The following is a 16,699-nucleotide window of genomic DNA, read 5'->3' on the forward strand; positions in this document are numbered from 1 at the left end:
TTTCACCATTAGTTTGACTAACCCCCCTTCGCTTCTAAACCAAGCCAATGCCATCTTATTTTGAAAATAACAAACTTCAATATGTTAACATCCATTGACATCAATCAACATGCTCTCATCCTACAACCAAAACAACCATAAAAATATTGTAAATGCTCTTTACCTGTAGAAACATTTTCATTGCCAGATTGTAGGACATTGCACAAAGCAGTAAAAAATCCGAGAGCCGTGATCATACTTCATGTGCTCTCTCTGGAGTGAAACTGTTCACCATTAAGACCATAAGAACATTACAAAGGGACTTCTACGTGTGTTCTTACACGTTTCAGGTCAAAAAAGTCTTGGTATACAATGAAAACATAAGTTAACAAGAATTAGTGCAGGAAAGGGAACATGTTGCAAACCCTTAAGACATTCTTCTTCCCATGAAAAGTGCACATGAGCAGAATTAGGGCCGCAGTTGGTAAAAATAAAACTTGGCGGCATACCTGCACGAAGTTTGTGTACAATTGAAATACAATGCTACAAAGATACTCTTCAAATAACTATTTAATATGTAATATTGGCTGGAGACAACATCTATTACCATGTAAAAATTTAACCAGCAAATATACCCATTACTGCTCTGTTCAACTTGCTACACCACTTGCAAGGGCATACTACATGTAAGCACTAGTTTACATCACTGAATTGTACTGATTATAGGATAGCAATTACTGTTTAAATCAATAATTCAGTTTGGTCAAAACACAATGTTTGACATGTATGTTAAGTCAGATACAGTACACAAATTAATGAAGTACATTAAGATATTCAATAAAGAACAGAATGTTCACCAGTTTTACAGTTACCATATCCGAAATGTATAATATCTTATATACTAGTATCTTATATCTCGAGTGAATCCCCCCTTCACACCAATCAATGAATCTTGACTGTAACCCCCTGAAAGTTTCAGTAAATTTCACCATTTGTAAAGATACAGGAAGGTCAAGAGATCAAAGCTCCCGATGGGCAATAAGCCATATACTTCAGCAGGTGTACACCAACAATTCATACAACAAAAACACAAATTTATTTGTTCAAGTTATCATTGTGATTCAACTGTTTGTCCAGACTAACCAATCCAAAGTTAAGCAAACATAGGTCAGTTTTACTGAAATGCCTGGCTTCTGAAGAAATGGACTGACTTTTATCACTTCTTTCTTTTGACCAGACTTTCCCTAACAATAACCATGAACTGGTTCGGACTTTAAAATAAAAATAAATTTAATATCAGATTTATTTCATTAAAAACTTTACTCTTCAAATTCATCCACAATATTAGTAATACTAATAGTTACCTGCTCACACTTACATGTACAACACCATTTAAAATCCAGATTTTAATATTTATTGGAGCAATTTAAATGTTAATTACATTTTCAATTACATAAAATCTAACTGAGACCACATCTGTATGTCCTTTTAATTTCTGTAAATATATAGTTTTTCTCCTCAATATCTAACAAGCTAGAAGCCAAGCAGCTAGAATTTATTTTTTATAACTTATACTGAGCATTTATTAATATTTAGAAAGAGGAACATTGTCAAGCACTGTTCTCACTGCAAACATATCCCTCATTAATGGTGATTTAGTTAGCAACATGATGCAGCCCCTTTACTTCCCGCTCTTTTTAACTTCATTTACAAAATAAGTCTCATGCCCAGCCAGAATAAACTGAAATAAACTAAATTGCTTTAAGAAACAGAAAAAGCTCTTTAAAATGTTACTTAAAAATCTTATTTCTGATATAAGTTAAGCAATAAAATTTAACTTTGTGGGGTATAAAAAGGTTTTCAAGTTCAGCTAAAATCCTTTACTATGAGAGCTACATTTCAAGAGCTGAATCCCCGTCCACTGAGCTATATAAACATACAACTGAGCATATTCCATTTCACAATTACTGATGGTGTTTACTCAACTGTTTTGGGGGCTGTTGGACTAAGGCTTCGTTCACATGCAATGTCTATTTTCTAAATTCTATTTTCTATTCGCGCTATCTTATGATCACTGTCTGTGCCCTGAATATCCCGCCGCGTAATTACTGGCCGCGCCAGCCAGTTACTTATAGTAACTTATAGTAACTGGCTCGCGCTGCCAGTAATTACGCCGCGGGATATTCAGGGCACAGACCGTGATCATAAGACATACCGCGAATAGAAAATAGAATTTAGAAAATAGACATTGCATGTGAATGAAGCCTTAATCTTTGGTATTTTGATCTCTGTTAAGGCAAGCACTAATGAATACAAGCACCACTAGTTGATGCCTATTCATGCAATCAAAATACACCACTAATATTGATTCTTCCTTTGTAGCCATATTCTTGTTGACACATGGACTTATTTTCTCCTGTACATTACCTTATAATCCATGTAACTTTACATAGGAAATGGTGTTCACAAAGCAAGATGATCTTCACATCAGTTTCACAGTTGATATTTCAGAAAAGTACTAACTACACTTCAAAACCACTAAGTACATACATTAAGTTTAAGAACGAAGACTCACCGAGCTATTTTGCCACTGACCTGGCCTCTAACTAGCCTATGGACAGCCCATACATGAGATACACATTGTACATCACATGGTTATAAAAAGACATAGGCTAAATGCCCAGGATTTTCCCAGCATTCTTTTACCCAAGAATGTCATCTATTTGTAATCATTGCACTTTGCATCAATTTCTCAATTCAATCTTCATTTCATTCATCATATAGTTCACTGTGATTATGAAGTAGGCATTCACAGCAAAATTGTTTATTTTTTTATATATTCTTAGGTCATTAGGTCATCATTAATTCAATTTAGATTCCAGAGGCAGGTTTTTTTTTTTTTTTTTAAATATCTGCAAAAAGCAAAGTGATTGAGATGGAATGCGAGCAAGTATTTTTTATAGTTCTCAGATCCTTTAATTCAACCAAGAGCGCAGCAAAAACCACAAGGGCAAGCTAACCTCATTTCAAGTGTAAATTTGAAGTACACATCATGCTGAACCAGAAAATATTTTGACATGATAAAAAAATGACGTATCTCATTCTGACATTTTATTTTTGTTTTCTACCACCCATCAACTTACATATTTACTATCATAAAGAATTAAAGCAAAATAGGTTTTATGTTTGCATGCATGAAACCACAATGCTTAAAGCGAACCTTCGGGTTTTTTACTCCTAAAAATGTAACCACACCCTAATGCAGCTATCTCAAGCACTGGCTTCCTAACTATCCTTCAACCGGCCCGAACTATAAAACATGTGTTTACAGAACATGGATGATGTAGGAACTGTTTTCCAAAAATACAGTATCACTTTTCTGACATTGCATAGACACAAACTTGAGATGCTTTGATGATTTCCCCAACCAAAAGCCAGGAGCTTGTATTTTATCTGCTTCAATATTCATTTGACAATTTAAATGGGCACTTCAGCATGATAACTATTGTGCTTATCTTATTAAAATTATGGTGAAGGTTAATTGAAAAACAAAAGCCCTAGCAATGTATATTGCAGAATTTGGGTGAGGACCACATAGCTAAGAATCCTTACACTCCATGCATGCTCTTATGATTCACCAAATAAGAAACAGGCAAGTGTTTCCAGAATTGTTCAGGCCAGAATTCTAAATATTATGGCATTTTGTTAGCTTGGTCAAGGCTGGGGACTGGCACTCTGACTATTTGTAAACACAAGGTCCTGTGGAGAAAGATTCTCCAAATTCACCAAACCTGCATTTGGATTTTTAAAAATGTACAACCTATTCATGAAAAAAAAGATTTATTACAACTATTCAGCTATTTTTTAAAGACTGTAAGCAAAAAAATCTGCCCTGACCTTAAAATATGTCTCATGCGCAACCAATCAAATTCTTTCAAACTAGAGAACACAAATTTCAGAAAACAAATATCCAAAATCTGCCACATAATGGGGTGACGAATAATAAATATATAGTAATATTGAGGTCTTGACACAATTATGTGGGCCAAAGCTCCATTAGTTTTCCATCTGTTGGAATGTGTGCTATGATATAGCAAGGACCATATCTGTAAATGAAAAGCAGATGTGCACACAGCCCTGGATACTGGGTGTGTCCTGAAACCACTGACATCCATAATCACAGTGCGCAGTCCACCTCTCAGAACTACAGTAAAATACTGTACAAAGCTGAATGTAAAGAATATCTAACTTCAAATAAATAAGGAAGATATATGGGTTGCGGTTGCTGTTTACTGAATAACTGCATGTTAGAATTGATGTGTAAATTAAGCCTTCAAAAGTGTGAAGTTGCAGGCCCTGTAGCCAGCAATTTCCAAGGAGGGTTCTATTTCTGAAAAAGTGGACCTCTTTACCCCATAAGTGGCCAAACTTCAAATATGACATAGATCCTAGATCAAACTTTGATTAAGAATGGACCTATTCCACTGAAAGGGCTAACTGTTCTTTCAAGCCCTCCCCCACGACCTGCCTACGGGCGTGAGTAGTGGAGGGGGATGTGGGGGGGGGGGGGAGCAAGTAGCCTGCATTGCTCTTCTCTTGTATAATTGAGTTCTTGATTGTATTTAAATTAAGTGATCCAAACTAATAAGCTAGTTAGATTCAGTGAATATTGGCCTTGCTTCAAGTTGTAAATAGGGAGTAAGTGGAAAGTGATGGCTATCAGGGTGGAAGATGTTAATGGTTTCCTAAAATCAATTAGAAGGGGAAGTGGATATATGAGATTAATCCAATTAGGGGTGCTTACTCCTCTGCTGATACAATTTGACACCCTGTCTTTAACACTGACAAAAGAAACAGCTGGGAAAACGGCGGTGGTTTAGTTGGCATGTGTTTCAAACAATTATTTAATTCAGGTTTTAAATATTTTTATCAACTGTGACCATTGTGCACATACATTTGTGCGCGTGTAGGTTTTGGATTTCTTCTGCAAAAAAGTTCTTTGCTGAAATATCACATCGTAAAAAACAAATTTAGTTAATTTCAAACGTCGGCAAATATTTAACTTTAGCACATGCACAGTGGTTTTAAATTCATTCACGTCGCCGCATAATTGCACACATAGTATTTACCTTTGACTACGCGCACAGCTACACACTGCACTCGCTTTACTTGAACAGACTCTTCTTTCACGGGACCCGAGCCGTGTGTCTCCGTCGTGGTCGTCTTCACCGTCTTCATCTCTCCAGCGTTCTCGTCCCCACGCCCCGTTGTCACTGTCTTCACTGTCTTCATGCCGCCGTCTTCAACCACGGTCTTCGTGACGGTGGTAACTTTATTGCCCTCTGCGTCCTCTGTTGTTGTGGTAGTAACATTCTCGGTTGGTGTAGCGCTCTCTGCCATCGAGCCAGTCGCGTTGAGGTCCCCGACTACAGGATGCTCAACTTCAACAGGCTCAGTGCTGCCGTTGGCGATGGGATCTAGCGCACTTGTCACAGTAAGATCCAGTCCTACGCGGCCGGTATCGTCGTCATCGACACAGCTTTCCTCCAGGCTGTCCAGCAGCTGATCTGTGAACACACCGTTCGACTGAGAGGCCTTCCCGGCCTGACCACGGGCAAGAAGGCTTTCTTCCACTAACTCTTTCAGGGGGCGAAATGTTCCCTGATCAGAAACATCCCCCGAATCGGAAACCTGAGATACTTCGTAACTGCCTGTAAAAGCCATTGTTCGAAATCCACCAGACTAGGCGTCGGAGCAAATTTGGAACTTCCAGCACGACTACAAACAACCTGCGCTCTGCCACGCTTCCATGACATGAAATGAAGTTGGTTTGAAAACAAGTGCCCGCTGTTCTGTTAATGCGTAACGCCCCCTCCACACTCGTTACTCGCTCTTGTTTTAAGTGTCGGTCCCCAGTCTTTCAATGTTTGATATCCTTATAACTAAGGTAAAATGGTTGTTTAAATCACTTGTATTTATTTTAGAATATTAAAATTTGTGTTTGTTATCTGGTTATTCTACGTTACTTTCATCAAGCGATATTACAAGTCCATACCGATACACGTATTTGAAGAGTTCGCAGCTTTCTGAATTTTATCTTTCAAAAAACAAGAAAAAATAGTATATTACGTGGATTACATACAACACATGATCTTTTGGTTTTTTGAAAAAGCCGAAGTTTATATTCTTCAACATATGTACCTTGTGATGACGCAATAAACAAAATGGACATTGAAAAGAATAAGCCTGTAGCAAATTTTACCTTCTAGTCTTGAAATTACCCAAATTATCAACAGATTATCTATTTTAAGAACGTTATAAATGAAATCAACAAAACACTTATTTTCAGAAGATATTTAATCTGCTATTGTTTTGATCAGCTTCTTAGAGGAAAAGAATATGTCATTGCGATAGATGTGAAAGATGACTTGCAAATGCGGTTGGTTGCTCTAAGCAAAAACAATCAGGAACCGCTTTGAGGATGTGAAAAGTAATATAATAACTTTGCAAGTTTTAGGCAATGATTTCATTTAACATGAGTTTACATCCATGTTTCATTAAATGCATGCCTTGGGCTGTTCCCATAACCTCCCGGTTATATGTAGATGGTGCTTCCAATCCATTTCTATATCTCTTTTCCAGTCTAATACAGCAGAGGTATTTGACACAAAAGATGTAGTTTATCAGTTTCCGTTCAGCCTGATTTATTTGGAAGAAACAAACTGTAGGGAATAGTCTGAATCTGACAAAGCGGTTATTAGGCTATAGGTAAAGAAAAAGAGAGGCTACAATTAACCTAGTGTTTTTTTAGGTAGTGACAACACAATCTTAGAATAAACCAAGTCTTTGGGAACATATTTTTGAGCTGTATCGAGGCAAAGTTTTGGTCGTCGAGTATTTATATCTTGCCAGGCTGCACCATAACCTTCAGGGCACCATCTTGTCCAGTACTGGCTATCTCCATGGCGTGGACAATCTTCTCTAGGGGGAGGGAATGGGTCGCTATCGGCTTGATGTCCACAACACCCGCTGTTATGGCAGCCAAGGAATTCTTAAAACTGAAAATGTTGAATACAGATAGAAGAAAGGGGCCACAGTATATCCAATGATATGTTGATCACGGATCTGAACGGTGAAATAGACCTACTACAAGTGGCGTTTTTATTAATAACCAAAATAACATGAAATTAGTAGGCCTATCCGTACCTCTTAACTTGACGTGAATATGTTAGAAATAAGGTACTTGGTATTGTATCACTGTTACTCACTTGTTCCCATATCTGAAGGCACACAGAATGTCAGCCTCTTTAACAAACAGCATGGCCGCAGGTATGGTTGCCATTTGGGGAGCCACGCCCACCAACACCACTTTACCACCTTTCTTCACGGCCTGCGATAATCATTCGATTAAAATTATCATAATTAGATGACTAATTATTGAAATAAATAAAAATTAATTAATTAATTAATCTAAAAAAGTTCAAAGAAAAGCGCAATGTAAAACATTGCAATAACAACAACATCAACAACAACAACAACAGAAATAATAATAATGATGATGATGATGCTGATGAGAAAGTTACATACAGACAACCAAGAAACTGTTTTCAGCACAAGCAGTAATTATGGCTACAGGCCTGTAGCCAGGTGGAGGTTTGGGGGTTCAAACAAACCGTCCGTTTTGCCTAGAAAAAGTCAGTTCTGGGTAAAATAAGTAGGCCTACACAAAGGTTTCTATGGTAAAAGGTCCACTTTTTCAGAAAAAATACCACCACCCCCTTTGAAAGTGCCTTGGCTACAACTCACGTGTATAGCGGTCTGCATTCCTGGGTCCGTGCCACTACATTCCAGCACCACCTCGGGCAGGTCCCCCATGATCTCCCCTATCTTCTTCCCTGTAGCTGCCGTGTCACTGCCCTCAACCAGTACCGTGTGTGTGGCCCCCATCTTCTTGGCGAAATCAATGCGACTTTGACGAATATCTAATGTATAGAAATTAAAAGGGACGTTGTGATATGAGAACCAAATGGGGGAATAGTTGAACGAAGAAAAAGATAGTGAAAAAAAGTAAAACTTGAAAACTTGTAATTCGAAAGAACGTTAGTAAATATCTGTATCGATGGCCAGCACAAAATTAGCTTTTCGTTTTTCCATATATGCAAGAGAAATTAATATAACTGAAGTTATGATAAACATATCTTACCGACAACACAAATTTTGGACGCACCAGCGGCTTTTGCTGCGACAAGGGACAGCATTCCAATTGAACCTGTGACACAAAAACAACAGACGTGAAGGCAGAGCGTTCTACTAGTACCATGAGCTTGGAATTTTCAACATTTTGACAAGTACATACCTGCTTAATCTCCATGCTCTAAAAGCTCTACTAACGGTTCTCATATTTTGTACACGCGGTTCTAGCGTCGCCAGTAGCTGATTTCTCACCTCCGCCAACGATAAGGACTGTCGTCCCTACTCTGACCTGTCCTCTTTCACAGCCGTACACAGCCACTACAAACGGTTCCAGAAGGGCACCTTCTTCAAATGTCATTGTGTCTGGCATTCTGTCAAAATTTAGAAAATAATTTTTACTGCGTACTATTATTCAAAGACATATCTTTTTATGTAATAAGGCATTGGGTTATATCAAACTCTGTTAATTACTGATTTGCTCGGCGATTTGATTCATTTCTGGGCGCCTTCATCGATAACCTACTTATAGCAGAGAGCGGCCTTGTGGACAATAACTTGTCTGAGATGTCCCATGCCAGGTTCCCACAAGTTCAGTTTTGGACACAGGGTACTGCGGCCTTTAGTGCAGAACTCGCATTCTCCACAGGAAGGTGCTGGATCAATGGCCACCCGGTCACCTGCACGTGATAATGTAACTAGATATTATTGTGACACCGGGTGCAAAGTGTTTTTTTAATTGAAATGTTATGTATATCAGCACTAAATATCTATATATCTAAAACTCTCTCTCTCTTTCTCCCTCTCTCAAAGGAGCTTATATTTTTTGTTCTCTTAGCTTGTTAGTTTGTTTGTCTGTTATCAACATTATGCTAAAACTTATGGGCGGATTTTGATGAAATTTCCTGGATAGGTCAAAAATGCGCTGACTTATCTTAAAGTAATTAGAATTTTAATTAATTCATGGTTAATTATTAGTTAATTGTTTGTCTTGACGGAGGTCTGCGAGTGCTTTTCTAGCTACCATTTGTACAGTTAAGTACAGAACCTACCCACTTTGAGGTCGGTGACCCCTTCCCCCACGGCACAGACCACCCCGCTACTCTCATGGCCGAATATGAAGGGCTTCACCAGGGGGTGCTCGTCTGTCACGAAGTACCCTCTCTGCCAGGCGTGGAAGTCGGTGCCACACAACCCCACAGAATGGACTCGGATTTGAACCTCTGTGGAACAAACCACGTGTTATTTTTTATTTTTTTATTATTTATTTATAACTTGCAGACGATTGTGAGTACATGTATTGTTACTGATGATGATCATATTTCCTATTAACTGTATTAACAGTATTACTGTAACTAATAACCAGACAGTGTCGTATTATCAAAATATGTTAGTAAAATGAAATGAAACAATAAAAAGCGAACAGTAGGTCGTGTTTATTATCAATGCATGATATAGACATACATTTAAAAAGGTTACGCGGTGTAAATTGGAAAATTATTACATAAGAGATATAAATTATACGTACGTCCCTTTCCTGGCTGAGGAACTGGAGTCTCTTCCTGAAATGAAGAGAATAAAAACGCATCTGTTCAATTTCAAACTATCTTTAAAATATATCGCTCCTGTCACGTGGTTCTCTGTTAACCAAGTTAAGTTTATCACCATCAGATTGTGCAGTCTAAAAAAATAAGAGATGGGCAAGCGCCTTGTTTGCATTGCACATTGTACATCAAGCTTCTTTCTTAACCAATATGCACCATGAATTAATCAAATAGTCATATTCCCGATTTCTTGTATTGCAATATCCAGATATATATTTGAAAAAAGCCAACGCACTTTAAAATCAAGATAGTTTAACAGATTTTATATTATTTACTTAAAGTTGTTTAAATTTGAAATGAAGCATTCGTATGTAAAATTTTGTGCTTCACAGATTGGTTTTTTTTGTTTTCGAATAGTTGCACGTTTTCTCCTTGGTAATCATTTGATCTAAAACCAAACATCTAATGAGGTCGATGTACGGACGTAATTATGTCAAAGTAGCTTCTATGCAATTAGACGTGTTGCTGTGGGCGTAATTGGTACTGGTGGATCATGATTATATGATTTTTTTTTTTTTTTTTTTTTTTTTTTTTTTTTTTTTTTTTTTTGCAGTTGTTACACAACATGTACATTCGCAAACTCCATTAAATAAATGTACGAGACCTCACAAAAAAGGTTTTTATATATGTGAAAATTCACCATGTTTCAGTTAAAACAATTCTCTTACATTCGATTTGGTCAATGGTTAAATGTGTATTTAAAGTTATCATAAAGTATGGATGTATTCGTGTTCCTATTCCCTTGCGAAAAAATCCTATAGGATCCTATAAGATCCTAAAGAATCCTATAGGAAATTGGCCCAATTTTCTATAAGATCTTATAGGATCCTATAGGACTTTTTCGTTAGGAATTGGATAAGTCGCTAACGTCTTTTATTTTGATCAATAAGTTACACGATTCGTTTTATACGTCCAAGTCACAAATGATATTTTAACGTTTGATTCAAACATCAAAACACCTTAAGTACAGTAAATACACAGTATAATCCACCATTGAAAAATAGTGTGATGTGGCACATTTGTGTTACAAACCTCAACCAAATCTGTGCCAGCGTCAAAGCTAATGTAAAGTGGAAACCCAGAATACTGTTACATTACTATACCCCCACACGTGGAACACCTGAATGACACCTGACATCTTGGGGACCCTGGACACCGTTTTGACATCAATAACTATTTAACACACACACAGCCGTCAATTTCATCTTCCTGTTCCACTTTCAAGGTTCATTAATTTCTTACCAGTCGTATATCATTCTTTCCGTGTAACACGGCAGCTATTTGGTCACCCGTAACAGCGGCCATGATGTGTTTGCACTGACAGTAAGATCTAGGTTTCCTCACTGCCGGTATCGAAGATAAGAGGTAACTACTGATAGATGCAACGGTTAGTGAGGCAATGTTTATCAGCAGTATATATAGACTTAGTCACTGTAAACATGCATCAAGATGTCAGAGTCCGGTATACGGGGTCAGTAAAACATTCCATGTTTGACAAGTTCCGAACAACACTGATATTTTAAAGCCCCAAAATTGAACAAGATATTTTCCTTACTCCATAAACGTTTTGTTTCGTTGATGCCATTTGTTAAAACAAATTTCATACCTTTTTTATAAAAGCGGGACAACATGTGATCCTGCATAGACATTCGCAAATATATCAAGACAGAAACGTGTTTTAAATCGCTAAGTATACGAGATGGTATACGAGATAAGACACAATCTTATACAAGACACACACACGCCCCAAAATAAGGTTTAACAAAGTGTTAAGAAGACGTACCAAAACTTGAAACAAGTCTTAAAGGAAAGCTGAGCACAAGATGGACGAAAAACCGAAACCGGCAGTTGAAAGTAGCACGGAGGACATAAAAGACCTCTTTTACGTGTCCACGCTATTTCGTGTTGTGAAAACCGTGTTCCTCATTCTAACATGGGTCTGTCTGGTAAGTGTTGCAAACTTCTACAGTGTCGTCTATTTGCATCTGTAAATTTTTATCTTTTTTTTTCACTTCATTTGCACAATGGACACCATTCCAGGATCATTCTGGGAAAGGAAGAATGCGAAGCAATTCCATCTTGTTCTGCCTTCTCAGCATAAAAAATTTCAAAGAATCGACAGAGAGGAACAAGACCACGTAATTGTCATTGACGCCAGAGCCGCCTGTGTCTAATTGATTTCAAATAGAATTGACCTCCTACCTCTGAAAAAAAATGCAAATCCTTTATTTTCAATCAATAAATACCGTAAAATATATGTGTTCTAGGGTTTGTCACTGGAAATCTCGGGGCCGACCATGCAGGACCTCATTCTGCGCACTGGCACCAACTATGAGGAAGTGTCTCGTGCCATATCTGGACGCAGCGCGGGTTTCTTCACCGGGGCGGTGATCGGGGGGTTCCTGGTGGACAAACTGCGTCTGTACTGCGACCTGATGATCGGAGTTAGTTTGGTGATTATGTCAGCCGGGTCAGTGGCCGTACCATGGTCACCTTGGACAGGACTTATATGGTTCATATTTTTCCTGCAAGGAACGTGTGAAGGGGTCATCAACATAGGTTAGTTAATTATCCATTATCCATGTTTCTCCACCCATTATGATAGCAAGGGCAAAGGGGTCGTTCTACTGATAAATATCACAAGTCTTATTGAGGATAGATTTTGAAGGTAGTTTCGTTAGTCGGTAAAAATTCTTCAAAAGTGTAATATGAGTACTACACAATATGGTCTGTCTTCTTTAAAAAGATGTTGTTGATCTACAATCATTGCTAAATTGTTTGCCTTAATTTGGATATTATTATGCGTTGTGTTAGAGTGCCTTGTTGTATATTCTTTGGCACTTAGTCTTAGTTCTCTAACCTTGGTTTTGGTAGTTCCCAAGGGCCATGGAATGGTAAAGGTTTTTTCTTTCTCTTAAAAGAGATTGCAAATTTTATCAAGGTTGGGAGTATAATTTAGTCATGTCATTTGCACATTGTCATTTTGTTTCTTTGCAGCGGGACAAAAACTGATTTTATCCATCTGGGGAAAGAACGCTGCCTCCCCACTCCACGTGTTACACACGGGCTTTGGCGTCGGCTCGATGATCGTTCCCCTGATCGCCAACCCATTCCTTGCCAACATACAGACAACAACCCTCACAAATACTTCAATGAACATAACGTCTGTGTTTACCACCGCCCTGCCCCCTACACTTTCAAGTTTGGAATACACGACAGACGCCACAATCTCGACTACGATAACTCGCGTCCTAAGGGAATCCCGGATTGAATATGCCTACTTAATCGTTGCCATCCTCGTCACTACTCTCTCCCTTGCCTTCTTCGTGTACCAGTGGAAATATTCCGAGTATGTCCTCCATCCTGCTGACCACGAAACTGAAAGTAAGAAGAGAGTTCATGGAGTCAAAGAATTTATCCGCATCATCAATCCGGCCACCTGCGCCGATGGTAACTTTTGTTTTGGGCTCCAAATGTTCATACTGTTATCTCTTCATTTTTTCAATGCGGTAGGCGGGGAAAGACTGTACGGTAAGTTCATCCGATCCTATGCCATAGATCAGCTCAACTTCTCAGGGGACGAAGCAAGCTACTTAAATGTAGTTTTCTGGATCAGCTTCTCTGTTGGCCGCTTCTCCGGGTTCATCGTAGCCCACTGGGTCCCTGTCCGCTTTTTGATCATTATAGAGGCAGCCGGCGTCTTAATTTCGGCAATCCTGTTGAATATATGGGGGCATACCGAGCCCCTCATGCTTTGGATCTTCACCCAACCAATGGCGTTCTTCATCGCACCTCTGTTTCCCTCAGGTATTGCATTGGGTGACCATTACGTAGAAATGAGCGGCCTGGCCATTACAGTGCTACTTCTTGGTGGATCTATCGGTGGAATTGCTTACCTCTTCCTCATCGGCTATTTGTATGAGAACTTTGGGCCGTCGATGTTCATGTACAACGTGTTGGGGTACGCTATAGCCGTGGTGGTGATGGTTGCCCTGCTCAGTGTTGTTGGCCACTTGCACGGAGATCGGTACCAGCGTGAGGATGAAACAGAACGAAGTATCGGGGATATGAAGAAAATGGACAAACTAGAATACGCGGCAGATAACCCTCAAATGTTGTCTTACACCAATACTGCACTGTAGCTGTGACACGTGTTGCTGTAAAAAGACGACGACCATTCTTGGTGTTGAGGTGGTGATTACTGAAAATTTCAAGAATTTCTTGAGTGCACTAAATTTTTCATAGAAACCATCAGTATCTTTTGACATATTTTGTTGAATTTTTCTATAATTACGGAACCTTGGTGCAAAAGAAAAGGCTAAAGCTGTCACGGTAATGTGTAAAATACCCATGCTTGACCATGGCGGGGTCGAGCATTTTATAGAGCCGATTAACATTGATGAAATGCCATTATAGGTGGACGGATATTCTCAGTTTTAATGTGAATAATCATGGCTCTTTAAACGAAATGTGTACATGTACCGTATGTGTAAAAGTTATTAACATAAAGTTATTGAGAAAATTTGAGACGATCTGCTCTAGACTGAACTGATTGAGAAATTGAAAAGCTTGATTTTGCATGTATCGTCAGACTATAGTGCTTCTGTGAATATATCGCAGGAAATACTGCTAGAGGGTGAATTTAAGGACTTAAATATTGTAGTCAAGGCGGGCCTGCTTCCCCTATGTGGACATGTAGCCTTTATTGTGCAAGAAACAAGTATTGTTATTTTAATTACTGTGCGTTTATTTTATTCAATAGGCTATATTTGATACTTGGTACGATGAACGGGTCACCCTAGGTTAAAGATTTTCAAAATCTTTTGCAGAGTGGCACCAAATATATGGTCAAAATACAGAAAATATTTTGAATGTTCATTTTTAGTGACGAAAATACAAGAAATTAAAATTTCTACTTAAAATAACATATATAATACTGTATAAAATAACATTTATTCTGCATCTTTAAGTTGGATTGTGCATGTACATGCACTATAAAAGAGCGACAAAAGTAGCTAAAACACATGACATTGTCAACTTAAACATATAACAAGAATTCAATGTTGAAAATGTGAAATCAACCAGTACTTTTAAAATAAAGACTAGACAAATAATGAGATAAGATTTTCCAAATCATTATTATTCGCTTATTTTTTCTTAATTTTCTGACTGATAATTGAAAACAAGGATTCAAATCGTGTTTTAATAACTTTTAATAATTTCTTTAGTGTCATTGCGGCATCACTTCTTTAATTGAATTAACCTCATTAAGCCCAGAAAAATACATGGTTGATTCTAAGTCATACAACAGCCAATTAAAGCGCAATTTGGATGTCCATATATATTCCACATTATTATCTGGGAGATAGTTATAAGCCCCAAAAAGGAAGCTCATTTCAGCGTCTAGTCACAGCAACGGTCGGTGGTACCGGTACATCTGGCTTCACCTGGCTGCTACCATAGCTCTCAAGTGGCAAGGCATTCCTTCTGACATGTTTCTTAGAGTTTGCTCTGGAATAAGATTCCGGGTATCGATCAGAGCTTTCCCAATTTGACCCCGGTTTATTTTAAGACGACTAGGACGTTGACTCTGCGAGGGAAGTCAACCTACAGATTGTCTATAGGGCTAAGATCTGGTCATATTGATGGCCGCGATAACTCCTCAGAGCCTTAATTGGTTCTGCAAGTAATCTGCAAATACTAATTAATGCTTTGTGTTGACGGGCATTTTCATCCTACACTGAGAATAAAATCGGAGTCCAAGTGACTCCAAACTTGGAGTCCAGCAGTGGTGCCTAAAATAACTCCCAATTGGAGTCAAGTTGACTCCGATGGAGAAATGCCATTCCAGACCCCACAGGAGGGTCACAATTGACTCCATTCACACATCCATTCATCCCTTGATTTATCCCTACAAAAGATTCAGCATGACCCCACATTAAGGAAATTTTGACTCCTTGGCACATCATGAACAAAACAACAACAACGGTGCCAAGGGGAGAGACAACAAGTGTCGTTCATTTCAGATGGTTGTGTCCCCGGACGGACTCCAACCCACGTCCTCCCGCTCCTGAGGCGGACAGCCTAACCACTAGACCATGTTAGTCACATGTGGTGATAAAAGAGCAATAACAAACAGTTTGTACATCTGGTAATAAACGACATATATATCTACTACAAATATACCAATGACATGCATTGGTAGGTCAAACCTACTACCTGGAAACAAACCCTGATGGCCTGTATACCAACATATCACATAAAGGGTGTGGCAACTGAAAGTCCGGGCCAGTAATAATTAAGTGCACGAGTTCTGCATGCAGAATCACATAGAAAAGCACTTGTTCATGCATAAAACCAACTATGGCCAATAAAGTAATGTTTATACTGACAAAGGATGATGCTCACTGCCATCACAAGTAATGGAACGAAGCTTACTGTCCAGCGAGCGAAAAGAGTCTGTGAAAAGCGTCAGCCAGACACTTGTCCCCGATATTTGACTCAGATTTTAGAGTCAGATTGACTCCATGAGAGCCAGGGGGTGATTGACTCTGATAAGAGAGTCTAAAGCTCTGGTAGTGGGGTAATTTGACCCATACATAGGTGTCATATTATCTCCATGAGGGTCAAGAGGTGCTGGACTCTGACTAGAGAGTCAAATGACTCCAATTTTATTCTCAGTGTATAAAATAAAAGTGTTCCTGATGTGCCCTCTAACAAATGGTAGGAAGGTGGTTGCCAGAATATTCCCAAATTAACGTGGTTTTCGTCGGTAATCACCATTGGCGTTTTCGCACTAACATAAATTCCACTCCACAAACTGATGCTGTCACCGCCCCCAGTCACTGTAGGAGCGACACACGCACGCCTTGTCGTAGGTTTCCTCGGGGTGTCTATGCAGTCTCATTTGAAGACTAAGGCGGTAC

General features: G+C 38.7%; 3 protein-coding genes across 7 annotated transcripts in view; 1 reads left to right on the forward strand and 2 right to left on the reverse strand.

Annotated features, from left to right (window-relative positions):
- LOC106175758 (heat shock 70 kDa protein 12A) overlaps window positions 1-5,826 on the reverse strand; it is a 34,088-nt gene extending 28,262 nt beyond the window's left edge. For all 4 annotated transcript variants that reach the window (XM_013557918.2, XM_013557910.2, XM_013557902.2 and 1 more), the window contains exon 1: window positions 5,109-5,826. In XM_013557918.2, the coding sequence (XP_013413372.2) occupies window positions 5,109-5,703 (595 nt within the window). In that variant the 5' untranslated portion in view covers window positions 5,704-5,826. The remainder of the gene's footprint in view (window positions 1-5,108) is intronic.
- Window positions 5,827-6,345: 519 nt separating this feature from the next.
- On the reverse strand, window positions 6,346-11,132 carry LOC106151117 (sorbitol dehydrogenase-like). The gene is made up of 9 exons (XM_013524214.2): window positions 11,016-11,132; window positions 9,698-9,731; window positions 9,222-9,392; window positions 8,696-8,849; window positions 8,425-8,543; window positions 8,183-8,248; window positions 7,786-7,961; window positions 7,248-7,369; window positions 6,346-7,037 (listed from the first exon to the last, which is right to left on the reverse strand). Exons 1-9 carry the CDS (start codon window positions 11,076-11,078, stop codon window positions 6,878-6,880), a joined length of 1,065 nt encoding a protein of 354 aa, XP_013379668.2. The 5' UTR covers window positions 11,079-11,132; the 3' UTR covers window positions 6,346-6,877.
- Window positions 11,042-14,705, forward strand: LOC106175680 (sodium-dependent glucose transporter 1A-like). Of its 2 annotated transcripts, none has more exons than XM_087002401.1 (3): window positions 11,042-11,138; window positions 12,041-12,332; window positions 12,771-14,705. In XM_087002401.1, the coding sequence occupies exons 2-3, from the start codon at window positions 12,071-12,073 to the stop codon at window positions 13,913-13,915; spliced, it is 1,407 nt and encodes a 468-aa protein (XP_086858527.1). In that variant the 5' UTR covers window positions 11,042-11,138; window positions 12,041-12,070; the 3' UTR covers window positions 13,916-14,705. The 2 variants fall into 2 exon arrangements, with proteins under 2 accessions (XP_086858527.1, XP_013413251.1); XM_013557797.2 differs by lacking the exon at window positions 11,042-11,138 and adding an exon at window positions 11,178-11,719.
- Window positions 14,706-16,699: the final 1,994 nt, after the last annotated feature.

This window comes from Lingula anatina, chromosome 1, assembly GCF_051362555.1.
Source record: "Lingula anatina isolate TDL-2025a chromosome 1, LinAna3.0, whole genome shotgun sequence".
NCBI classification, from domain to species: Eukaryota; Metazoa; Brachiopoda; class Lingulata; order Lingulida; family Lingulidae; genus Lingula; species Lingula anatina.